This window comes from Jaculus jaculus, chromosome X (genome assembly GCF_020740685.1).
Source record: "Jaculus jaculus isolate mJacJac1 chromosome X, mJacJac1.mat.Y.cur, whole genome shotgun sequence".
Taxonomy (NCBI): domain Eukaryota; kingdom Metazoa; phylum Chordata; class Mammalia; order Rodentia; family Dipodidae; genus Jaculus; species Jaculus jaculus.
Window position 1 is genome coordinate 153,760,783 of NC_059125.1, and position 26,598 is coordinate 153,787,380.

Genomic DNA, 26,598 nt, shown 5'->3' on the forward strand with positions numbered 1-26,598 from the left:
GTTCCTTCTACTCCCAGTCTCTGTAGGACTTTTATCATGAAGGGATGTTGGATTTTGTCAAATGCTTTCTCTGCGTCCAATGAGATGATCATGTGATTTTTGTCCTTCAACCCATTTATATAATGTATTACATTTATAGGTTTGCATATATTGAATCATCCCTGCATCTCTGGGAAAAAGCCTACTTGGTCAGGGTGAATGATCTTTTTGGTATATTCTTGTATTCTGTTTGTCAATATTTTGTTGAGAATTTTTGCATCTATGTTCACGAGGGAGATTGGTCTGTAATTTTCTTTTTTTTTTTTTTTCCTATTTTTGCCTGGTTTTGGTATCAGGGTGATGCTTGCCTCATAGAAGGAGTTTGGTAGAATTCCTTCTTTTTCTATTTCCTGGAAAAGCTCTTCCTTAAAGGTCTGGTAAAATTCAGCAGTGAATCCATCTGGGCCTGGGCTTTTTTTAGTTGGGAGATTATTGATAACTGTTCAGATCTCCATGTTTGTTATAGGTCTATTTAAGTGATTAATCTCATTTTGATTTAATTTAGGTAAGTCATATAAATCAAGGAAATCATCCATTTCTTTCAAATTTTCATACTTTGTGGAGTATATGCTTTTATAGTATGTCCCTATGATTTTTTAAATTTCTCTGGAATCTGTTGTGATGTTACCTTTTTCATCTCTGATTTTATTAATTTATGTCTCTTTTCTCTTTCTTTTGGTCAGATTTGCTAAGGGTTTATCAATCTTGTTTATCCTTTCAAAGAACCAACTCTTTGTTTCATTAATTCTTTGGATTGGTTTTTTTTGTTTCTATTTCATTAATTTCTGCCCTAATCTTTATTATTTCTTCCCATCTACTGATTTTTCATTTGCCTTGTTCTTCTTTTTCCAAGGCTTTAAGGTGAAGCATTAGGTCATTTACTTGCGACCTTTCTAATTTCTCAATATAGGCACTTACAGCTATAAATTTACCTCTTAGAACTGCCTTCATTGTGTCCCAGATATTTTGATATGTTGTGTTCTCATTATTGTTTGACTCTATAATTTTTTTGATTTCCTTCTTGATTTCTTCATTGACCCATCCATCATTTAGTAGTGTATTGTTTAGTTTCCATGATTTTGTGCATGCTCTATAGCCTTTCTTGCTACTGATTTGTAGTTTAATTCCATTGTGGTCAGATAGAATGCAAGGAATTATTTCAATTTTCCTGAATTTGTTAAGATTTGCTTTGTGTCCTAATATATGGTCTATTTTAGAGAATGTTCCATGTGCTGCTGAAAAGAATGTATATTCTGCAGCCTTTGGATGAAATGTCCTGTATATAACTGTTAGGTCCATTCCTTCTATGACCTCATTTAGTCCAGAGACCTCTCTGTTTATTCTTTCCTGGGATGACCTGTCAATTGATGAGAGTGGGGTGTTAAAGTCATCCACCACCACTGTGTTTGGTGTTATCTGTGATCTTAGTTCTAATAGTGTTTGTTTGATGAATTTGGGAGTCCCCATGTTAGGTGCATATATGTTTAGGATTGTAATGTCCTCCTGTTGGAGTGTGCCCTTAATCAATATAACGTGACCTTCCTTATCTTTCTTGACTAACGTTGGACTGAAGTCTACCTTGTCAGATATTAGGATAGCAACCCCTGCTTGTTTATTAGGCCCATTTGCTTGAAACACCATTTTCCAACCTTTCACCCTAAGATAATGTCTATTCTTTGTAGAAAGGTGAGTTTCTTGGAGACAACAAATTGTAGGATCCTGCTTTTTAACCCAGTCTGCAAACCTATGTCTTTTCGTTGGGGCATTGAGGCTGTTGATATTAAGAGATATTATTGAAAGGTGTGTATTTGTGTTTGCCATTATTTTTGTGTGTGTGGTTCCGGTTCTACCTCTGCTTTCTTGTGTTAACTAGTATTTGAGTAATGCTTGTTTTTTTCTAGGTTCCTTATATGTGTGCTTTTCCTTTTCTTCAGCATGGAGGATTCTATCAAGCATTTTCTGTAGAGCTGGTTTTGTCTTCAAATACTCCTTTAACCTGCTTATGTCATGGAATGTCCTTATTTCTCTGTCTATTTGAATGGATAGCTTTGCAGGATAAAGTAACCTTGGTTGACAGTTGTTATCTTTCAGAACTTGGAATATATCACTCGAAGTCCTTCTGGATTTTCAAATTTGTTTTGAATAATCTGCTGTAATCCTGATAGGCTTGCTTTTGTAGATAACTTGATTTTTCTCTCTAACTGCTTTCAATATTTTTTCTTTGGTGTGTGTATTTGGAAATTTGATCATAATATGGCGAGGAGAGGTTCTTTCCGGGTTTTGTCTGGCTGGGGTTCTAAAGGTTTCCTGTATCTGCATTGGCACCTCTTTCCCAATTTGGGGAAATTTTCTTCTGATTTTGTTGAAGATGCCTACTATGCCTTTGGAGTGGAATTCTTCTCCTTCTACTATGCCCTGAATTCATATATTTGATCTTTTCATATTGTCCCAAATATCTTGAAATTCCCACTCATACTTTTCTATAAGTTTGTCTTTCTCTTTGTTGGACTGTATTAGATCTGCCACCTGGTCTTCTAGCTTAGATATTCTGTCTTCTCCTTCATCCATTCTACTGGTGAGATTTTGTACAGAGTTTTTTATTTCATTAACTGTGTTCTTCATTGCTAGTAATTCTGACCGGTTTTTCCTTATTATTTCTATTTCCTTATTTATGTCTTGTATTGCCTTCTTTATTTCATTAAATTGGTGTCCTGCGTCTTCTTTGATACCTTTGATTTCCTCTTTGAGTTCCTCTTTGACTCCTTTGATTTGTTCTTTGACTTCTTTGAACATATTTACAATCATTCTTTTGAAATCTTTCTCAGGAATTTCCTCTAACTTGTTCTCAGTGGAGGTCATTTCTGATGCATTAATACTTTTAGGTGGATTTATATCATCTTGCTTTTTAGTGTTTCTTGTGTTATAATGTATATATTTTTGCATCTTGGATTAAGTTAATGCTTGGATTTTCTAGCTAGCTGGGTAATTCTTAGCTGTATCAAATGATGTGATGTTATATATTTTCAGGGTAGGAGCTGAAGGTGTTAGGTGTGGCTCTTAAGACTCTCAGAATATCTACAAAGGTGTTCCTAGGGGTTGAGTTTCCCTGCTATGGGAGTATTCAGGTAGGGTGAGTGGAATAAAATACAGGTAGATTCTAAAAGTTAACTAAATACTGTACACACTCAATCAAAAACAGCCCCAAGTATATATGCAAGAGTAGTTATTATAACAACCAGATCCTCTGTCAACAAAGAGGTTAAGATTTCTGGTCTGTTGAGGGATCCAAGTCAGCTTGTGACCAAGTGAGACCCTTCCCTGGTGCAATCCCAGTTACCTTGGATGATTTTGGTCTCAGTCAAGTTGCTGCCTGGGTTGTCGGGCTGCTGTTCTGATTTCTGGAGCTGGGCACTGGCTTTTCCTGTGGGGCAAACCAAGCCTGGCAACTGTGGCCCTGCAGATCAGCAAACCTGCTGCTGGAACTGCTGCTGCTAAAGCTGTCATTGCTGGATCTGTCACTGCTGCTGCCAAAGCTGCCACTGCTGGGTTTGTCGCCACTGCTGCTGAAGCTGCTGCTGCTGGGTCCACCGCCTCTGCTGCCACTGAAGCTGCTGCTGCTGGATCTGCCGCTGCTGCCTCTGAAGCTGCTGCTGCTGGGTCTGCCACTGCTGCCGCTACTGGATCTGCTGGTGCTGGGGCCATTGTTACCAGTGCCGGAGCCGCTGATGTTGCTGCTGGACTCTGCTCCTGCTTGGGTCGCACTGTCAGGTCAAGTTGGCATGGCCAGGTCCCAGGACCACTGCTCTGTTCGCTGGAGCTGGGCTCAGGCAGTGGGGGAGGGGAGGGAGCCACAGCTGCTCTGGTTCTCTTGCTGTTCCACGTGTTCTTCTACCTCGTGGTCTGCTCCTCCATTGCTCACTGCCGCTCTCTCTTCATGTTTCTTGAGTTGCAAAGAGCACCGATGTGAGTGGAAGCTCCCCTCACCTGGTTTTTCCTGCAGCTCAAGCTGAGCCTGGCCGGTTTCTGGTGCACTGCTGCCGTGGTTTGCAGAGCTGCCAGGGCCGCTTTTGCTGGCCTGTGCGGGCTCTGGATGCTCTGGATCTCTTCTACTTCTCTGCTGCTGCTTCAATTTCCTATACACCTCACTTTTTAGTAAAAGTGTGTATTTTGCTGAGTTTTTTTTGGTCTTTTTCCCCCCTAGGGTGCTTTGGTGTTGTACCTATGCTGCCATCTTAACTGGAAGACATCAATTTTCTTGATGAACATAGATGAAAAATTCTCAACACAAAGAGAATTCAAGAACACGTTAAGAACATACATTCTGACCAAGAATATTTCATTCCAGAGAATTCAAGGTTGGTTCAACATTCACAAATCAATAAATTTAATTCACTATATAAAGTGAGAGATGGAAGGTATATGATAATCTCCATACATGCAGAGAAGTTAAGGAGAAATTACGAATAGATGGAACATATATATCAAAATAACAAGGGCTCTATATAACAAATGTATAACCAACATTATTCTGAATGTAGAAAAACTGAAAACTGGATAAGACAAGGTTTCCACTGTCTCTAATCTTACTAAGTTTAGTCTTCAAAATCCTAGCTAGAACAATAAAAGAGGACTGCTGCTCCCACAAAGCATAAACCACACCTCATTGGGAATACCTGCAACCCCACTGATGTGTGTCCCCAACAGAATGGGGGCAGGGATGAGGGAAAATAGATTATCAACACATGATGTATCCATGTGAAATATGTTGATAATAATAATATATGTTAAAAAGAAAGATATAAAAGAGATAAAGATAGGAAGGGGAAAATGAAGTCATACTTATTCATAGACACTTTATTCTTTATTTAAGTGACCTTACAGACTCTATCAAAAAAACTCTTAGAATTAATAAACACTTTTAGTAAAGTTGCAGGATACAAAATCAACATGTAAATCAATATCTTGCTTTCATATATTCTAACAGTGAACTTGCTGGCAAAAAATTTGGAAAAATATCCTATTCACAATAGCTCCCACCAAAAATAAATACCTAGGAACAAGCCTCACTAGGGATGTGAAAAAACTTCTACAAACAAGACCTTAAGACACTGAAAACAAGAATCAGTATTTTGAGCTGGGCATGGTGGCACACTCCTTTAATGCCAGCACTTGGGAGGAAGAGGTAGGAAGATTGCTATGAGTTCAAAGCCAGCCTGAGACTACATAGAAAATTCAGATGCACTCGAGTGGTACCCTACCTTGAAAAAGAAAAACAAAAAAGAATCAATATTGTGAAAATGGCTATATTACCAAAAGTAATCTACATATTCAATGCAATTGTCATCAAAGTTCTGTTGACTTCTCAGAACTAGAAAAGTCAATCAAGCAATTCCCATACAAACACAAAAGACTCACCATAACCAAAGCAAACCTAGGTAGAAATAGCACTGTGGGCTGAAGAGATGGCTCAGTGATTAAGGCGCTTGCCTGCAAAGCCTAACAACCTGGGTTTGATTCCCCAGTACCCATGTAAAGCCAAATGCACAAAGTGGCACCTGCATCTGCAATTTTTTTGCAGTGGCAGGAGGTCCTGGTGTTCCCATTCTCTGTCTGTCTACCTATCTCTCTTCTATCTCTCTCTGCTTGCAAATATATATATATAATCTCGCTTCTCTCTATCTCTCTATGCTTACAAATAAATATATATATTTTAAAAAAGAACAGTGCTAGAGGTATCACAACTCCTGATCTAAAATCATACTATAGATATATAGTGACAAAGAACAGCATGATACTGGCACAAAGACAGACACATAGACCAACAGAATGCAACAGTGGACTCAGAATTAAACCCACACAGAACCTATAGACACATCATTTTCAACAAAGCCATCAAAAACATACACTGGAAAAAAGACAACCTATTCATCAGGTCGTGCTGGTAAAACTATATATCCACCTGTAGAAGAATTAAATTGGACCCACATCTCTCATCGTGAACAAACATCAATTCAAAATGGATCAAAGACTCTGATGAAATGCTAAAAATTCTGGATGGAAACAGAGTGCACTGGAATTTATGGGTATAGGTAAGAACTTTCTGAAGAGGGTCTAATAGCACAGAAAATATTAACAAATGGACTGCATAAAACTAAAGTTTTTTTTTTTGTTTTTTTTTTTTTTTACAGAAAAGGAAACTATCAGCAAACAGAATGAGAGAAAATATTTAGCAGCTATTCCTCTCATAAAGGGTTGATAGCTAGAATATATAAAGAACTGTTAAAAACTAACTACCAAAAAGTTGTCAATCAATAAATGGGCTAATGAAAATAGCTAACAGATATTTTTTAAATGTTCAGCATTCTCAGTCATCAGAGAAATGCAAATTAAAACCACTTTGAGATTTCATATCACCCCATTCAGGATGGATATCATCAAGAAAACTAAAGACAATAAATGCTGGTGTGATTGTGGGGTAAGGGGAAGTCTTATTCACTGTTATTCAGAGTGTAAACTAATAATAGTCACCATAGAATTTAGTGTGGAGGTTTCTCAAAGCTAAAACCTGAATTATCATATGGCCTAGCTATAACATTCCTAGGCATCTGCCCAAAAGACTCTATACTTGCACATCTTTGTTCATTGATGCTCTACTCACAATTCCTAATAAATGGAATCAATCTAGATGTCCATCAACTTATGACTAGATAATAAAAATGTGGCACATACACATGATTGAGTTTTACTCAGGTATAAGGAAAACTGAAGTTATGAAATTTGTAGGAAAATGGATGGAATTGGAAAAATTATACTTATAAGGCCACCTAGGCCCAGAAAGAAAAAAATCACATGTTCTCCCTCATATGTGGATTATAATTTTTAATGTTTTATGTATGAAAATAATGGATGTAAAAAGTATGAATTCAAGATAGGAGGTCACAAGAAGGGAATAAGAGGTGTTGAGAAGTGGGGAATAGGACAAAGGAAAGATATAGTATGAAGGTGGAAAAGAGGCTATGTTGGGAAGGAACACAAAGAGAAATGGGGATGATCAAAGGAAACAAAAATTTTACTTGAAAATACCATAATGAGGGCTGTAGAGATGGCTCAGCAGTCAGGGCACTTGCCTGCAAAACCTAACAACCCAAGTTCAAATCCCCAGTACCCACATAGAGACAGATGCACAAAGTGGTACATGTGTCTGGAGTTCATTTGCAGTGGCTAGAGGCCCTGATACACCCATTCTCTCTCTTTCTCTGCCTCTCTTAAATAAATAAAATATTAAAAAAGAAAATACCATAATGAAACCCAATTATTTGTATGTTAATAAAAAGTCAATTTAATGGTGGTGCATACCTTTAATCTTAGTACTTGGGAGATATAGGTAGTAGGATGGTCATGAGTTTGAGGCCACCCTGACACTACATAGTGAATTCTAGGTCATCCTGAGCTAACTGAGACCCTACCTGAAAAAAAACAAACAAAAAAATCAATTTAAAATAAGAAATCATTCTTGGGCTGGAGAGATGGCTTAGCGGTTAAGCACTTGCCTGTGAAGCCTATGGACCCCGGTTGGAGGCTCAGTTCCCCAGGTCCCACGTTAGCCAGATGCACAAGGGGGCGCATGCATCTGGAGTTCATTTGCAGAGGCTGGAAGCCCTGGCACGCCCATTCTCTCTCTCTCCCTCTATCTTTCTCTGTGTCTGTGATCTCAAATAAATAAATAAATAAACTTAGAAAAAAATAAGAAATCATTCTTTAAAATTTAGAAGTGTTAGATTTTCAGAAAAAAATGTGAACATAGAACAAAGTTCAGGATATCCACACCAAGTTTCCTCTATTATTTATATTAACATGATATATTTGTCATGATTAATGAATCTATATTTATATTTTACTAAAGCCTTCATTTTATTCATGCCTTTGAATTTTAGCTAATATCCTTTTACCTGTTTTAGGATCACATTCAGGATACTACATTACGTTTGGACATACTGTCCATTAGGATCCCCTTAGCCGTTAGGGTTTTTAAGGCTTACTTAATTATTTTTAGCCATGTTTTATATTTTAGGGCTTATGTAAGTTCACAGAAATATAGAGCTGAAATTTCAGAGAATTCATACACACCTTATGCTTTTATACATGTTTTATCTACTTACAGATGTTCCAAATACTTCCTTTGTTACAATTGTTTATACTACATTGACATAGCATTATTTAAAACTAGGGTTCACTCTTGGTGCTATACAATCTATGTTTGATAGGACTAAAACAATATGCATTTATCATTTTAACATCCCATGCTTTGCCTAGTCATCCTTCCTCCTCCTCTAACCTCATGACTGCTGATTTTTTATTCTATAATTTTTCTTTTTTCAGAAATATCATATAGTTAGATTAATAGTTTATGTATTTTCAATTTAGCTTCCTTCACTTAGTAATATGCAGTTAAGGTTTTGCTTTTCTTTTCATGGCTTGATAACACATTTTTTTTTAGCAATGAATAATACTCTGTTGTCTAGATATACCAAAGTGTCCATGGGCTTACTAATGAACATCTTGGTTGCTTCCAAATTTTGTCAATTATGAATAAAGCTGATATAATTACCTGTATCCGGGTTTTTCTGTCAACATGTTTTCAATTAATTTGGATTAACACCAAGGAACAGGGGTCTTGCTACCCCTATAAAGGGTGTTAGAAATGTGTAGGGGGTGTGTTATTATAATGATTGGAATTATACTATTGTTTTTAGGAATCCCAAAACAGAACAACCTCAGACAATGGATAACCTTACCTAATTTTTACATATTCCCCTGAAAATGTCAAAGATGAAAACCTTATTTATAATTAGTATTTCTTGCTACCTTATTACCTTTGTCATATATACAACAGAATTTTTCACAAATTTAATTTTATATTGGGATTTCAAGGAAAGCATATATTAAGCAAATTGAGAGAAGAATATAGTATTTCATTTATAAATTTATCTAAAATTATTCATTATTTTTAAAAATCACATCAGCAGTGATCATTGCAGTTTGAAGTATCAACCTGTATTTGTAGCTGCCACATTCATGATGGTGGTAGTAGTATGTGTGTATTTTGAGGTAGAGTCTCACATAACTGAGGGTGGTCTATAAACCCTAAACCTCCTGGCTCTGCTTCTGGAGTGCTAAGATTACAAATATGTGTCATCACACCTGGCTTCATGTTGACTTGTGTATAGGTGTAAGTACGTGACTACTTCAAGCAGTCATGCTCCAGAGTTTACATACTTAAGTATATCATTTTACTGTAAATCATATTTAATTTTTTAAAAAATTATACTTATGAAATTGTGCTCATATTTAATATATAGGTAGTATATATAAGTTATTGATTTCACTTATAGATAGTACAGTAGTTGGTTTAAAAAGTTGTTATGAAAAGGAGGTATTGACACAGAATCTACTTTGAGACTAATTCTCATACAGACATATAGGAAAATACACAGCAACAGCAAAAATGTCATTGGGTCAAGTGGAAAGTAGTTAAAATACAGTTCCTTTTGCCCTCCTCATCTCCTATCTTTACCCATGCCTAATCTGCTTCACATATACTGGCCTTCACTACTGTTCCTGAAGTGTACTCGGAATGATCCCTAGCTGTTCTATCTGGCTGGAATACTCTCCATGAAGATTAACCTTCGTCTCATTCAAGACATTGCTCAGGGATAGGGAGATTGTTCAGTGATTAAATGCACTTGCAAAGCCTGATGGCCCAGGCTCAATTTCCCAGTACCCACGTAAAGGCAAACATATAGTGGCACTTGTGTCTGGAGTTTTTTTTGCAGCAGCAGCAAGAGGCCTTGGCATGCCTCTACTCTCTTCTCTACTAAACAATTTCTTAAATTTTTATTTATTTATTTTTTTGAGAGCAACAGACAGAGAGAGAGAAAGAGGCAGATAGAAAGAGAATGGGCATTCCAGGGCCTCCAGCCACTGCAAATAAACTCCAGACACGTGTGCCCCCTTGTGCATCTGGCTAACGTGGGTCCTGGAGAATCGAGCCTTGAACCAGGGTCCTTAGGCTTCACAGGCAAGTGCTTAACCACTACGCCATCTCTCCAGCCCCTAAACAAAAAATTTAAAAAAGACATTGCTCAAATATACCTTTTCAAGGAGGCATTGCTAACCACATTAATTAACACTGCAATCAGTATATGCCTCAAATCTACTATCCCACCACTCAGTCTCACCACTGGTGACTTCTCTTTGATCTGATCCATCTTTGTTTTTGAAATCATCCATCAGTTTAATAGAAATAAAGTGGACATTAAAAAAAACCCACTGTCATGAACATAAATTGAGCATTTTTTTTTCAGCCAGGGTATAAGCTGAAATCAAAACAAGAAATAAAATAAAACCCAATAGTGTATTGACTTTTTTCACTCTTTTGCCATACTGACAGTGCAAATGCAAATCCGGTCTAAAATGTACAGACTCTCAAGCAACAATGTACAGCTTTCTTCATCCTCTATGCTAAAAGATGTAAAAGCTTAAGGGCCAATAAGACCAAATGTATAGGTTTCAACAACCATCTAAGTTAAGGCACTCACTAGTTTTAGTTTTAGCTAAGATACATCTGGAACACTGACAAGTGATCAGTTATGTATAATAATGTGAAATACATTTTTTGGAAAAATAAACTTTAGTGGAACAATCCTGAAAGATACAGAAGAAGGTAGGGTTGGCAGTTTAAAATATCGGCCAATTTGTTTCAGCCACTGTAAGTCCATGCACTAGTATATAAAACTCATTATCTTTCCCTAAGCTGAGAGCTTCCAATCATGTCAATAACTATGTTAGGCAGCAAAGGAGATTTAGGTGTAAAGTATTTATTTATCATAACTGTTGAATCAATTGTCTAGGTTCTCAATAGTTTATGGGAAGTCTGGAAAATGTTCATGAATAAGGATATTGCCTTAGCTGACTTAAAATTGCCCCATACAATGGTACATTATCAACCCTTAGTGAAGCCTTTAAAATAAGCAAACAGGTTGAAAATTGGGTTAAAGGTGGCAAATACACTATCTGCCTTTAGAGCTATCAACTCAGGAATTGTTTCATTTATATAATCTTATAGAGAAGTTATTTTTCTTTCTCAAAATCCAGGTGATAATACTCGTTATTCCAGGTCTGGCCTTTTTTTCATCATCACTGTCTTATGAATCATCATCTGCTCCATCTACTTCTGGTAAGTCTACATCCTCATCACCACCCATGTGGTCCATCATCTCAGAAAAATGATCAAAATTAGACATGTCTTCATCTGAATCATCTTCCCTATCTTTGCAATTATTGAAGTCCACACTAAGCCAGTTAAGCTTTGCTCTTTCTTTTGTTAACCTAGGCCATGACTGGCCAGATTCTCCTTTACATAAACAACATAAAATTGATCTGTCCGTTCTCTTAGGTTTGGAATCACTTGGGTCAATACAGTGAAAAAGAAGAATTTCAATTAAGTGTTTAAAATTATCACTTCCTCCCAGACAACTGAAAGTAATTTTGGATTTTCCAAAATTTACATTAACATCTTTGCTGCTTTCAATACAAAATTCAATGGAGACATGACCCTTTTTAAAAAAATATATTTTATTTATTTGAGAGAAAGAGGCAGAGAAACCTGGGTGTGGTGATGCATGCCTTTAGTACCAACACTGGGGAGGCAGAGGTAGGAGGACTGCTGTGAGTTTGAGGCCATCCTGAGACTACATAGTGAATTTCAGGTCAGCCTGGGCTAGAGTGAGACCCTACCTCGAGAAAAAAAAAAAAAAGAAAAGAAAAGAAAGAAAGAGGGAGAGAGAGAAAGAGAGAGGGAGAGAATGGGCACACCAGGGCCTCCAGCCACTGCAAATGAACTCCAGACGCTTGTGCCCCCTTGTGCTGCCCCCTTGTGCATCTGGCTTATATAGGTTCTGGAGAATCTGAACCGGGATCCTTTGGCTTTACAGGCAAAAGCCTTAACTGCTAAGCTATCTCTCCAGCTCAAGACATAGGCCTTTTGATCAGAAGCAGGCTGCATGGCAATGGGGTGGAGGGGGGCGGCGGGGGGGGGGACGGGCTCTGTGGCAGCAGCGGCTGGGTAGTAGACTCAGCTCTGGTAGTGACTCTGGGTGTTTTCTGCCTGGTCGCAGCCTCTTGTGGCTCCCTTTGGTGGCAGCGGGTTGGACCTCGATCCCCAGAATGCACCACGCAGAGAGAGCAGCTCCTTGGGGGAGCCGAGGAATGTGTAGAAAAGGGGGTCGCGAGGTCGGAGAATCTGATCCATTTTTTAATATAAACTTTACCACTTTCTATTTTATAAAATATTTTATTTTTATTTTTTAAATTATTAAATTATTATTTTTATTGAGGGAAGTACAAAGCCAAGGAAAAGCACCCACATGGCTAGAGATCCCACGTGGAGGGCCTGAAAACAAAACTGGGAAAGAAAAGAAAGTTCAAGGAGCTCTTGCCAAGTGAGGAGCTGGAGGGAATAAAGAACCCATGTGAAGAGTAAGGGCTTGGTGGGGGGGCTTCTGGCCCCCAAGGGAAAAATCTCACCCATAGCTGGAAGTTCCCAAGTGGTTAGAGCTGAAAAATTTTATGAGAGGGAGAGAATACGGGCACACCAGGGCCTCCTGCTACTGCAAAGGAACTTCAGATGCATGCACCACCTTGTATTTCTAGCCTCTCATAGGTACAAGAGAATCAAACTCAGCTGTCAGGCTTTGTAAACAAGTGCCTTTAACTGTTAAGCAATCTTTCCAGCCCAACTTTACCACTTTATATATAATTTATCTATTTATTATATCTATTTTTTTTTCATTATCTTTTACAGTGCTATGCAAAGTACAGAGCATGGTGTAAGTCCACACTTTGTTACTTAGTAAGAGTAATATTTAAAAGCTTCTATAGCAATTTGAGATGCTGTCAGCATCTCTAATAGGTTTGTGAAAGTATCAGACTGTGGTGGATTTGAAATTTTAAAACCTGGTATCTCACTACAGACCTTGAAAATAATTCTTTAATTTATAAATGCTTTAAAAGCAAGTGGTTTATTTCATTTGCCTTGTTCATTGCTGTATTCCCATCCTCTAAAAGAATGTCTTGCACAAAGTAAGTGTTCAAGAAATAGAACAAATGAAGAAGCTCACTTACAGTTCAATAAGGGAAATGCAAAGAGATTCTTAAAGCACAGTATGATGTTAGTATACTACTACATGTAAGGCAAATATAGATGACAATACTTAAGAGTACATTTCAGTAAACTAGAAGAAATTTGAAAGTTTGTACCACACATAAAGGATAAATGGGAATATATGATTAACCTATTCAAACATTACACAGTGTATTAAAACATTATAAGGGGACTGGAGAGATTGTTCAATGGTTAAAGCACTTGTTTGGAAAGCCTGATGACCCGGGTTCAATACCTCACTACCCATGTAAATCCAAATGCACAAAGTGGCACATATATCTGGAGTTTGTTTGCAGTAGCAGGAGGTCCTCATATGTCCATTCTCTCTCAAATAAATTTTAAAAAGGTTCTCAATCAGTTGAAAGATTAAATTAAAAAATTAATGTGTGTGGCGCAAAACCATCACAGCCCAGTATAGGCACAAAACAGAAATTAAGCCAATGGTATAAAAGAAAGGAATCTTCAGTTACAGCCCTCTAATTCTCAACAAAGGTGCAAAAGGCATACTTTACAGAAAAAAAAACAGCCTCTTTAACAAACAGTGCTGTGTGGCTGGTGTGTGGGGGGGAGATGAATACGAAATGAATAAAACCAAAAGTAAATCCCTATTTTTCACCCTGCATAAAAATCAATAGAAAATAGATCAAAGACTTTACTGTAAAACCTGAGTATCTGAAACTGCTAGAGGAAAACACAAGTTACATACTTCAAGAAATAAGCACAGGCAATGATTATTTTTAAAGGACTCAGGCTACTCAGGAAGTAACTTCAAGAATCAACTAACAGCATTGCATGAAAATTTTTAAAAGTTTCTGCACAGAAAACAGGGAAACAATCATCAGAAGACAAAGCCTATCAAATGGTAGAATATCTTTGCCAATTCCACATCTTTCAGGGGATTAATATCTACATTATCTAAAGAATTCAATAACTGAGTATCAAAAGAACAAGCAATTCAATCAGTAAATGGGCAAATTAAGACTACACTGACATTCTACCTCAACCCAGTCAGAATAGCTATAAAAACAAACAAACAAAAACCCCAACAAACATTGGCAAGGATGTGGGGAAAGGGGAACTCTTACATACTTTTGTTGGGAATGAAGATTAGTGCAATCACTATGTAAAAATAAAAACAGAACTACCATACATTCCAGCTATAGCACTCTTGGGAATATACCAAACAAATCAAAGTCAGCATACCACAGAGATTTGTGTACACCCATGTTTACTGTGACACTATTCACAATAGCCAACTTATGGAATCAGGCTGGATAACCATTGACTGAGAAATTGATAAAGAAAGTGTGGTATATCTACACAATGTTATTCAGCCATAAAAAACCAAAATCTTGTTTGCAGGAAAATAAATGGAACTAGACAGAATCATATAAAGTAAAATAAGCCAGACTCAGAAAGACAAGTGTTGTATGGAATCTTTTTTTAAAAGACATGAAAGTAGGAGGAGAACTACTAGGGAATTGGAAGGGGAAAATGGGAAGGGAAGAGGAATAAATGTTGGTAATGGGAGAGGTAAACTTGATTAAAATATCTTACATGTATGAAACTACAATAATGAAACCCAGTACTTGTACAATTAATATATACTAATAAATATTTCAAGTATAATTTCATTAACCAGAAATAACCCCTTGTAATTTTTTTTATAATTTTCCATTGTTTTGTAGTTTACATTTTAAGGAGTATATCAAGAATGGTTTACTGTACATAATTCTACAATACTCTGTTGCTATTGTATGTCTGTAGCATAAATAACTGAACTATCCTCTTGGTTGGCTATGAAAATATTTTCTATATTTTCTATATAAACAATAACATAATAAGAGAAACAGTACAGTGATACAAATACATTAAATTTACCTAAGAGGATATAAAATTTGATCGTTCATGGGAGAACAAAAGAGGTAATGAGAGTAAATATGATCAAAATACATTATATACATATATTAAAATGGCATAATGAAGGGCTGGAGAAATGGTATAGTGGTTAAGGTGCTTGCCTGAAAAGCCGAAGGACCCAGGTTCGATTCCCCAAGACTCATGTAAACCAGATGCACAAGGGGATGCACACATCTGGAATTCATTTGCAGTGGCTGGAGGCCCTGGTACGCCCATTCTCTCCCTCCTTCTTTCTCTCTCTCTCTCTCTCTCTCTCTCCATCCTCGCCTATTTTTCCCTTATAAAGAAAAATTAAAAGTTGGGCATGGTGGCATATGCCTTTAATCCCAACACATGGGAGGCAGAGGTAGGAGGATCACCATGAGTTTGAGGCCACCCTGAGACTACATAGTGAATTCCAGGTCAGCCTGGGCTAGAGTGAGACCCTACCTCAAAAAACCAAACAATAAAAATAAAAATGGCATAATGAAACCAATTATTATATATAATTAATACATGTTAATAAAACAGTAAAAGAACTATCCATAAAGAGGAAAAAATAAAACCTAATCTATCAATAAATATAATAAGAAATAAAAGAACATATAAGGCAAGATGAAGCTGTCTAGGTTGAGGAATAATTAAGTGTATCTTTACTGAGATATAATTTTCTTATTAATAATTAATGTTTATTAGTGAATCACAAAGTGAATATAAACATGAACTGAATGCATAGTAGGAGATATAGGCAGGGTTCAGGCAATGGAGGGATTTGAAGGACTTACTTTGTAAGGCCTTGAAAAGGAACATGACTGGAAGAAATGAAGTAGCTATTGCAAGTGAATAGTCAAGAAATATTAATGGTGGATCCAGAAAGACAGTGAGGATCTTTGCAAATGCTCTCTCCGAAAGCAAATATAAAACTGGAAGAAATATCACAACATTACTTTCAGATCCCTGGTTATTGAACAGGGCATATAAAAAATTAAGATGAGGGCTGGAGAGATGGCTTAGCGGTTAAGCGCTTGCCTGTGAAGCCTAAGGACCCCGGTTCGAGGCTCGGTTCCCCAGGTCCCACGTTAGCCAGATGCACAAGGGGGCGCATGCGTCTGGAGTTCATTTGCAGAGGCTGGAAGCCCTGGCGCGCCCACTCTCTCTCTCTCCCTCTGTCTTTCTCTCTGTGTCTGTTGCTCTCAAATAAATAAATAAAAAATTAAAAAAATATATTAAGTGCATTACAGAACTGGAGCAGCACCAACATGCCATCCCACCAACTTTGGCCATGAATCCTCAAGCTCAGGCTCTTCGAAGTCTTTTGGAGGTTGTAGTGTTATCTCGGAACTCACGGGATGCCATAGCTGCTCTTGGATTACTTCAGAAGGCTGTAGAAGGGTTGTTAGATGCCACAAGTGGTGCCGATGCTGACCTCCTGCTGCGCTACAGGGAGTGCCACCTTTTGGTACTGAAAGCTCTGCAGGATGCAGGGCATATGGATCTCCATGGTGCAACAAACAGATCACAAGGTGCCTAATTGAGTGTCGAGATGAGTATAAATATAATGTGGAAGCGGTAGAGTTGTTAATTCACAATCATTTGGTCAACATGCAGCAGTATGATCTTCACCTAGCTCAGTCAATGGAGAATGGTTTAAACTATATGGCTGTGGCATTTGCTATGCAATTGGTAAAAATTCTTTTGGTTGATGAAAGGAGTGTGGCCCATGTCACTGAGGCAGATCTGTTCCATACCATTGAGACCCTCATGAGGAGTAATGCTCATTCCCGAGGCAACGCTCCAGAAGGATTACCCCAGCTGATGGAAGTAGTACAATCCAACTATGAAGCAATGATTGATCATGCTCATGGAGGTCCTAACTTTATGATGCATTCTGGGATCTCTCAAGCCTCAGAGTATGATAACCCTCCTGGCCTGAGGGAGAAAGCCGAGTATCTTCTGAGGGAATGGGTGAATCTATACCATTCAGCAGCAGCTGGCCGTGACAGTACCAAAGCTTTCTCTGCGTTTGTTGGACAGGTAGAGCTTTTGGAAAGAAAGATGCACCAACAAGGAATACTGAAGACTGATGACCTCATAACCAGGTTTTTTCGTCTGTGCACTGAAATGTGTGTTGAAATCAGTTACCGGGCTCAGGCTGAGCAGCAACACAATCCTGCTGCTAATCCCACTATGATCCGAGCCAAGTGCTATCACAACCTGGATGCCTTTGTCCGACTCATTGCACTGTTAGTAAAGCACTCAGGGGAGGCCACCAACACTGTCACAAAGATTAATCTGCTGAACCAGGTCCTTGGTATCGTTGTGGGAGTTCTCCTACAGGATCATGATGTTCAGCAAAGTGAATTTCAGCAGCTTCCCTACCACCGGATTTTTATCATGCTGCTTTTGGAACTCAATGCACCGGAACATGTATTGGAGACCATTAATTTCTAGACTCTTACAGCTTTTTGCAATATATTCCACATCTTGAGGCCGACCAAAGCTCCTGGCTTTGTATATGCCTGGCTTGAGTTGATCTCCCACCAGATATTTATTGCAAGAATGCTGGCACATACGCCACAGCAGAAGGGATGGCCTATGTATGCACAGCTCTTGATAGATTTATTCAAATATTTAGCACCTTTCCTTAGAAATGTGGAACTCACCAAACCTATGCAAATCCTCTACAAGGGTACTCTAAGAGTGCTGCTAGTTCTTTTGCATGATTTCCCCAAGTTCCTTTGTGATTACCATTATGGATTCTGTGATGTTATACCACCTAATTTTATCCAGTTAAGAAATTTGATCCTGAGTGCCTTCCCAAGAAACATGAGGCTCCCAGACCCATTCACTCCTAATCTAAAGGTGGACATGTTGAGTGAAATTAACATTGCACCCCGGATCCTTACCAATTTCACGGGAGTTATGCCACCGCAGTTCAAAAAGGATTTGGATTCCTATCTTAAAACTCGATCGCCAGTCACTTTCCTGTCTGATCTGCGTAGTAACCTGCAGGTATCCAATGAGCCTGGCAATCGCTACAACCTCCAGCTCATCAATGCACTGGTGCTCTATGTAGGGACTCAGGCCATTGCACACATCCACAACAAGGGCAGCACACCTTCAATGAGCACCATCACACATTCAGCACACATGGACATCTTCCAGAACCTGGCTGTGGACTTGGACACTGAAGGCTGGTATCTTTTCTTAAATGCAATTGCAAACCAGCTGCGGTACCCAAACAGCCACACTCACTACTTCAGCTGTACCATGCTGTACCTGTTTGCCGAGGCCAATGCTGAAGCTATTCAAGAACAGATCACAAGGGTTCTCTTAGAACAGTTGATTGTAAATAGGCCACATCCTTGGGGTCTTCTTATTACCTTCATTGAGCTGATTAAAAATACAGCGTTTAAGTTCTGGAACCATGAGTTTGTACACTGTGCCCCAGAAATTGAAAAGTTATTCCAATCTGTTGCACAGTGCTGCATGGGACAGAAGCAGGCTCAGCAAGTAATGGAAGGGACAGGTGCCAGTTAGATGAACTACATATCCGTTGTGAATCAGCCTCAGTCCCAGTGCACCAAGTTCATAAACTGAAGAATCCTTTCAGCTCCTGATTTTCCCAGCCCTTTGGTTCTCGGGTGTTTGCCCCATCAACTGCTGGGGTTAGCCCCCGTTTATGTGGGCGCCTTCCAAAGTTTAAATGCTTTTTTTTGACTCTTGGCCAAAATTTAGAAAATGCTGTGAATATCATTTTGAACTTGTGTAAATACATGAAAGAGAAAACTTTTGTCTGGAAAAAAAAATTAAGATGAGTTAATTTGTTAAAAGCTACTGAACCTCAATGAGAAGATTTGGGTGTGTGGCATTTTACTATAGGGCCACACCAACCCTAATCAGAGCTTCATGCCATGGAAGCCATTAGGAACAACAATAGAGCAGGCAGACCTGGTTTTAAAATCTCAGAAAAAAAATGCTAGGGAGTTGTCAAAACTGAATCAATTGAGGAAGACTAATATCAAAGCTGCCAAATGTTGTAGTAGTCTCTGAAACAAGTGAGAGAACAGTCAAAAATTAAAGAGGGAAATTTATGGAATGAGAAAGGTATAGTAGGTTTTGTATTCTTGGAATGCTGCACGTTTGTACACATGCTCAGTAAAGTGTCTGTTTACTTATACCTGGCTAAATGTGAGGTTCTAACAAGCTGAAAGTAATGGACAGGGCAGATTTATAAGCTGCCTGAATTTTTTTAAAAATTTATTTATTTATTTATTTGAGAGCGACAGACACAGAGAGAAAGACAGATAGAGGGAGAGAGAGAGAATGGGCGCGCCAGGGCTTCCAGCCTCTGCAAACGAACTCCAGATGCGTGCGCCCCCTTGTGCATCTGGCTAACGTGGGACCTGGGGAACTGAGCCTTGAACCAGGGTCCTTAGGCTTCACAGGCAAGCGCTTAACCGCTAAGCCATCTCTCCAGCCCTACATCAGGCTTTTTACATTGGTTCTAGAGTCTGAACTCTGGTTCTCACTCTTGCACAGTAAGCACTAGCCATTTTCCCAGCCCCCATGTTATTTAATCTTAATTTTTTATTTTTACTTATTTAATTGAGAGAGGAGAGAGAGAGAGTGTGAGTGAGTATGGGTGTGCCATGGCCTCCAGCCACCACAAACAAACTCCAGATGCATGCATCACCTTGTGCATCTGGTTCACTTGGATCCTGGGGAATCAAACGTGGGTCCTTTGGCTTTTCAGGCAAGCACCTTAATCACTAAGCCATCCCTCCAGCCCTTATTTTATTTTTTGATGACCTTCTATACTGATTTCTGTAGTCTAGGCTTTATCAGTTTACATTCCCACTAGCAGTATATAAGGGTTCCTCTTTTTCATACCCTCACCAGAATTTTGTTGTTGTTTGTTTTTTGATGCTATCCATTCTGGTTGGGTTAAGCCAGAATCTTAAAGCAGTTTTAATCTACATATCATTAATGATTAAGGTTACTGAACACTTTAAGGCATTGAATGGATATTTGTGTTTCCTCTTTTGAGATCTGTCTATTCAGTTCATTAGCTCATTTATGATTAGATTATCTGGGTTTGGGGTATTTAATTTTTCAATTCTTTATATAGTCTAGATATTGATCCCCTGTTTGATGTATTTGGCAAAGATCTTTTCCCATTCTGTAGACTATCCCTTTGCTCTACTGATTGTTTCTATTGCTGGGCAGAACTATTTAATATGTAATACTACTTGCCAGTACTTAGGAGTCCTTTTCAGAAAGTCTTTCCCTACCTCTGTCACAAAGTATTTTCTTATGTTTTAACTAGCAGTTTCAGGTTTTACATTAAGGTCTTTGATCCATTTTGAATTGATTTTTTTTTTTTTCATAGGGAGAGGGATATGGATCCAGTTTCATTCTTCTTTATGTGGATATTCAATTTTCCCAGAACCAGTCATTTCTCCAATGTATATTTTGGGCACTTTTGTCAAAATTTAGGTGGCTGGGCTGGAATGATTGCTTAGCAGTTATGGCACTTGCCTGCAAAGCCAGAGAACCCAGGTTTGACTCCCCGGGACCCACATAAGCCAGATGCACAAGGTGGTCTTGCATCTGGAATTACTTTGCAGTGGCTGAAAGCTCTGGTGCCCATTCTCTATCTGCCTATTCCTCTCTCTCTGATAAGATATTTTTTTTAATTTTTATTTATTTATTTGAGAGTGACAGACACAGAGAGAAAGACAGATAGAGGGAGAGAGAGAGAATGGGCGCGCCAGGGCTTCCAGCCTCTGCAAACGAACTCCAGATGCGTGTGCCCCCTTGTGCATCTGGCTAACGTGGGTCCTGGGGAACTGAGCCTTGAACCAGGGTCTTTAGGCTTCACAGGCAAGCGCTTAACCGCTAAGCCATCTCTCCAGCCCTGATAAGATAATTTTTTTTAAAAAAAGTTTAGGTGGCTGCAGTTGTGTGAGTTTATTCCTTGCTCTTCTATCCCATTCTCTTGGACTAGTTGTCTATTTGTGTGTCAGTAGCATAATGTTTTTGTTACCATGGCTCTATAGAGTAATCCGAACCAGGAATCTGTGATACCTCTGGCATTGTTATTTCGGCTTAGGATTGTTTTGGTAATTTGGAATCTTTTGTGTTTCTATATGAATTTTAAGATAACTTTTTCTATTTCTCTGAAGAATGTCACTAGTGTTTTGATGGGGATATTACAAATATAAATCCATCTGACAACAAAACACTTCCTAATTAATTCCATGAAGCTGGTATACATCATCAAAGAGAAATATGTAAAAACAAACTACATTACAACATCACTTATGAATATACATGTAAAACTCAGCAAAATGTTAATAAATCAAATCTACCAAATGAGTGCAGGAAAATTATATATCATGGCCAAGAAAAATTAATTCTAGGAATTCAGAGTTGGTGTAACACTCTCAGATTAACATACCATGGCACACTAATTATTGATGTACAGAATAAAGAGTAAAAGAAATGATTCCAATTGATGTGGAAAAAGTATCACAAAACACCTATTCACGATTTTATTTTATTTTTTTTCTATTCATGATTTTAAAGAATAAACTAAAAATACCTCAATCAAGTAGTAAAGAGAAATTACTGGACCTGATAAAGAACATCTACAAAGCACCCATCTAATACCACATTTAATGATGAAAGATCAGGAACAAAATGAAGATGTCCACTTTTGCCATTTCTATTTAACATTTTACTGGACAGTCTACCTGGGAGAATTAAGTAAGAAAAAGAAGTAAAAGCTATTCAAATAGAGTGAAGGTATAGAGAGCATAAAAAATGCCATTGGGCTGGAGAGATGGCTTAGTGGTTAAAGCACTTGCCTGCAAAGCCAAAGAACCTAGGTTTTATTCCCCAGGACCCATGTAAGCCAGATGCACAAGGTGGCACATGTGTCTGCAGTGCATTTGCAGTGGCTAAAGGCCCTGGTACACCCATTCTCTCTCTTTCTCTCTGCCTGTTTTTTTTTCTCTCTCTGTCTCAAATAAAATATCTTAAAAAACCTGTCATTGATGATGTAATTCTGTATGAGAAAAAAATCTATGAAATATAGCATACAAAATACTATATGAAGTAATAGTTCTCAGAAATACCACAAATATAAACTCAATATACAATGCAATTTGTGCTTGGAAAGAAAAATCAGAAAGTCATATTATGAAAATAATTCATAACATAAAAAGAACAAAATATGCAGGAATAAATTTATCAAAAGAGGCAAAAGAATTTTACATTGAAAACTATAAGACACTGCCAATGAAAATTAATGATTTAAATAAATGAAGAGTCACTTCAGATTAATGGACTGAAAAGTTGAATATTTTAAGTGGTAGTTCTCTCAAAATTGACATATATATTCAATACAATTACCATCAGAATCAGAACAGGGTAATTTATAGATTGGTAAATGGGCCATGATACTTACAGGTAAATGTGAAGAATTCAAAATAGCCAAAATAATTTTGAAAAAGAACAAAAATTTAGGATGAACATTTCCAAGTTTAAGTATTGACTACAAAGTCACAGTAGCCAAGACAGTGCAGGGTTTGTATAACATATATATATATATATTTATACTAATGGAACATAATTGAGAGTTTAATTATAAACTCTTATTGTATGTATGGCCAACTGGTTTTCAAAAGGAAAAAAAGGTTCCAGGGAAATTCAATAGGAAAGAACAGTTTTTTTTTTTTTTAAACACAAATGGTGATAGGCAAATTGAATATCCATATGCAAAAAAGATGAATTTAGACTTTTATTATATACAGAAATAACTAAAAATATATGAACCTGCCTCTTTGTCAGCTAATTGAAAGATATAATTTCTGAGAGAGAGAGTGGTGACATTTGGGCAGAACTACCCTGCAGGGGTGGAGAAAGATTTACCCTAAAACCATAGGCTGTTGCTAGTAAATCCCAGGGCCAGAATTGATTTACCCCATCTCCCAAACAAGTGAGCTGTTGGTCAGAGAGGCTCCCAAGTCTCCCAAAACCATATAGTCCATTGCCAAACCACTTGGTTACCCATTAGGACTTAATGGTAAAACCCTATTTCTGAAGACACCACAAGATGGTGGAACTAAGATGGAAACCACTTCCCTGTAGGCTAGTTTTTGTAGTGCTGAAAAGCACTGTGCAAGCTGCAGGGGATAAAAGTCATCTGCTGGGGATGAAAGTCATTCATCAACAGTGTGAACAAGCAGTGGATCTGGAAAGCTACAAAATCAATAAGCCATGCATGATGCACCTTCTAGTGTAATAGTGGCACATAGATTATGGGGATAATCCTCTGATGGGATGTGGGACCCATTCAATGGAAGGGATTTCTTGTCTGGTACTGAGAATCAAGTCAGAAGCCTATGGCTTAGAATGGCATAGTCCCTAAATGGAAGTTTCCACTGCTATATGGCTAAAAGGAGAGGTTATGACCATTAAAAAGTCTTCTGAATGTTCATGTTTGTTTTCTTTGATACACTCTTGGTTAGGGAATCTATGTCTTTTATAGATGGTGGCAAATACCAGAGAGAGAGACCCAAGACTCATCAGAATGACAAGAAAAGGAAAAGAGCCAAGTGCCCAGTATGAGCCAAGTCATCTCTATCACACCCCCCCCCCGGCCCCAGGAAACATTACAGAGGAAGTAGTGGATAAAATATGAGTGTTGCACTCATAGATAGCCTGGGAACCTCCTCTACAGAAATGGTGGTAGACACCGAGGAAACAAAACTCATCAAAGCAGAAAATTAGAGGCTGTATAGAGCTAAACACTAAAGTAGACTTCTAACATGCCCTCAAATCTCAGAGAACATTGTAGAAAGGAGGTGGAAAGAATGTAAGAGCCATAGGGTGGGAAGGTATATGAGTCATTGTCCAACCCTGCCAGGGACTAACTGGTGCATTCGTGACCCTACAGTGATTACTGATAATCCCACTGAAGAGGGCCCTTAGTGGAATAGGGATGGAGAAGAAGGGACATAAGAGTATAACTCAATGAGAATGTGACCAATTTATAACATGTTCATATTTTAAAATTCTCAATAAAATGTACCAGAAACAAAAATGAAAGACAAAACTTTTAGAAGAAAACATAAGAGAAAACCTTCATTGTCTTGAGTTAGGCAGAGTTGTCAGATACAATACCAAAAGCTATAATATGAAAAGTCAACAAAAATCATAAATTAGACCTTATAAAAACTCAAAATCTTTGCCTTTCAAATGATCCAAGAAAATAAAAAACAATCCACAGACTGGGCAAAAAGGTTTTATTTTTTTTTCAAATCATGTATCTGATAAAGGACTTGTATATAGAATATATAAGGAATTTACATCTCAATACTGATGCAAATAGCCCAATTTATAAATGAGAAAACTACTGAATAAATATTTCTCTAAAAAACACATGTGTACAAATGACCAGCAAGCACATGAAAAGATGTTCAATTAGCAATTAGGAAAGTGCATATTTCAAACCACAATGAGATAGTAGTTCACACCCACAAGGAGAGCAATAATTATTTTGGAAAGGGAAAAGTGTTTATGGGAATGAAATAAATTAGAATACTCCTATATTGCTAGTGGCTTGTGGAAATATAATTAACTTATTAAAAATCAGTTTGACAAAATATTAAACATACAATTAAAATATGGCCAAGCAATTCATTTCATAGCTATCTACCCAAGGAATTGAATTGTAAAAAGTAAGGGATTTCATTCATAGAAAAGAGATTAATCCAGGATTCTGGTTCCCAACCCCAGCAGGTAGAAAACACAGCTGCTAGATGCTGTATGATTAGTTTTGGTATTTTACTGCCATTCTCAGAGTTGACAAGCAGAGGCAGATTAAAGTACTCGTGGTGCTTGACACAGACACCAAGACAAGGAAGTGATCTGTACCAGTCCATATTTTCAAGAAAGGACTACAAGAAACACATCATAAAAGCTTCCAGACTCTACTGCTACAGCGAAGGTTAATGTATAACTTCTTTCATATTTTGATAATCATGTTCACATCACATTATTATTGTGAAAATATTTTGCATAATATATGATTGTTATTATCACTGTGACCAGTTCTTTAATGAGGAGGAACTGGAAGTTGACATCACAATACTAATTCATAGTGTTTATAGTTCTTGTACATCCTCATAGTTACTTAATGCAAATTCAACTGTATATAAATTTTACTAGAGTTTGTCCTCACAATGGGATACCAAGCTGAGAAGCAACTATAAAAGAGCACTGTATGAGAATGGATTATGTATTTCTAAAAGTGAGAGCTCACGAGTGTTTTTTTATTTTCTCCTAGTGATTATACAATCAAATTTCCAACTCTTTTTTCCATAAAACTTGCTAGCAGTGTATTATGTTCACATAATCAACACATACCGTTTTGGGCAATAATCTTGTTAAAATCCTTTAAAACATATTCACAAGAGCATTATTTAGAGTTAATTTAGTGCACTGAATGAATGTTTGCAGTGAAAAAGGCTCTTCAGAGTTGTTAGCAAACAGAGAGTTTCCTAGCTTAACTTCCCCAATACCTTAGGGGCAGACAGAGGGTAAAATCTGGGCACATAACATTAGTGGATATGAGATCACAAGAAGACAATGCTTAAAGTCTTGCAAAAGCCACTCTATAGCTGGCAAAATCACTCTGAAATTTAGACACCAAGTGACTGACAGATCCAGGGCTGGAAGGTGCAGCTGAGTTTGAAACAATGTAGACTGGGCATCAGTCCCAACCTCAGCTTGCTTCAACTCTTTTTGAGTGTTAGGCCAAATTAGCCCTATGCTGATCTCCAGGTGGACTCTGTCACATAGCGAGCATAAATCGTGACGACAACCTTTCGGCAAAGCAGGAAAGTCTTCCTCCACCAGGGTAAGGTGATTATCATTACCTAGGGATGGAACAGCCGGGGTGGGAGCCGCCATCGTCCACTGTGCCAGGCCCCAAAGCGAGAGCTTAGGCAAAGCCCTTCTTCTGTCCGTGTCACCCAAGACACCCCTTTCCCCGGCCTGAGGGGCAGCCCTTACCTGTGTTGAAGGTCGCGAATCTGCACTCCTCAGAGCAAGCGAAAATGCAGAGAGGAACTAAGATGTAGCCTAACTCCGCCTTTGCTTTCTATGCCCCTGCTCCCCAAACCCCAGGGTCGGGCTCGCGCTCCCCTCCCCCAGCCTACTGTCGCTCTGCTGCTAGCCTCTAGGCCCCGCCCCGCTCCTTCCGGCTTTGCGGAGTGGCGGTGCGGGGCACCTTATGGACTAAGTCCTGAAGGGTTGGCCTGGTCCTCTAGTCAGTCACCTTCATTGAACTGATTTGGAGGCACAGGCTCAGGAAAAAGACAGGTTCAGGATGCTACAATGTATGTAAAACTCAGGTTATCTGCCAT

General features: G+C 38.2%; 2 protein-coding genes across 7 annotated transcripts in view; one reads left to right on the top strand and one right to left on the bottom strand.

Annotated features, from left to right (window-relative positions):
• Positions 1-26,377, bottom strand: part of Tmlhe (trimethyllysine hydroxylase, epsilon) — a 72,750-nt gene extending 46,373 nt beyond the window's left edge. For 4 of the 6 annotated variants that reach the window (XM_045140668.1, XM_045140667.1, XM_045140669.1 and 1 more), the window contains exon 1: positions 26,246-26,377. The gene's annotated coding sequence lies outside the window, so the exon portion shown is untranslated. The remainder of the gene's footprint in view (positions 1-26,245) is intronic. The other 2 variants (XM_045140670.1, XM_004672654.2) reach the window with 2 other exon arrangements.
• On the top strand, positions 6,464-18,949 carry LOC123456596 (CCR4-NOT transcription complex subunit 1-like). The gene is given in 3 exon segments (XM_045139983.1): positions 6,464-6,514; positions 16,392-16,638; positions 16,641-18,949. Coding segments are annotated over 3 exon segments (2,358 nt in total). The 3' UTR covers positions 18,701-18,949.
• Positions 26,378-26,598: the final 221 nt, after the last annotated feature.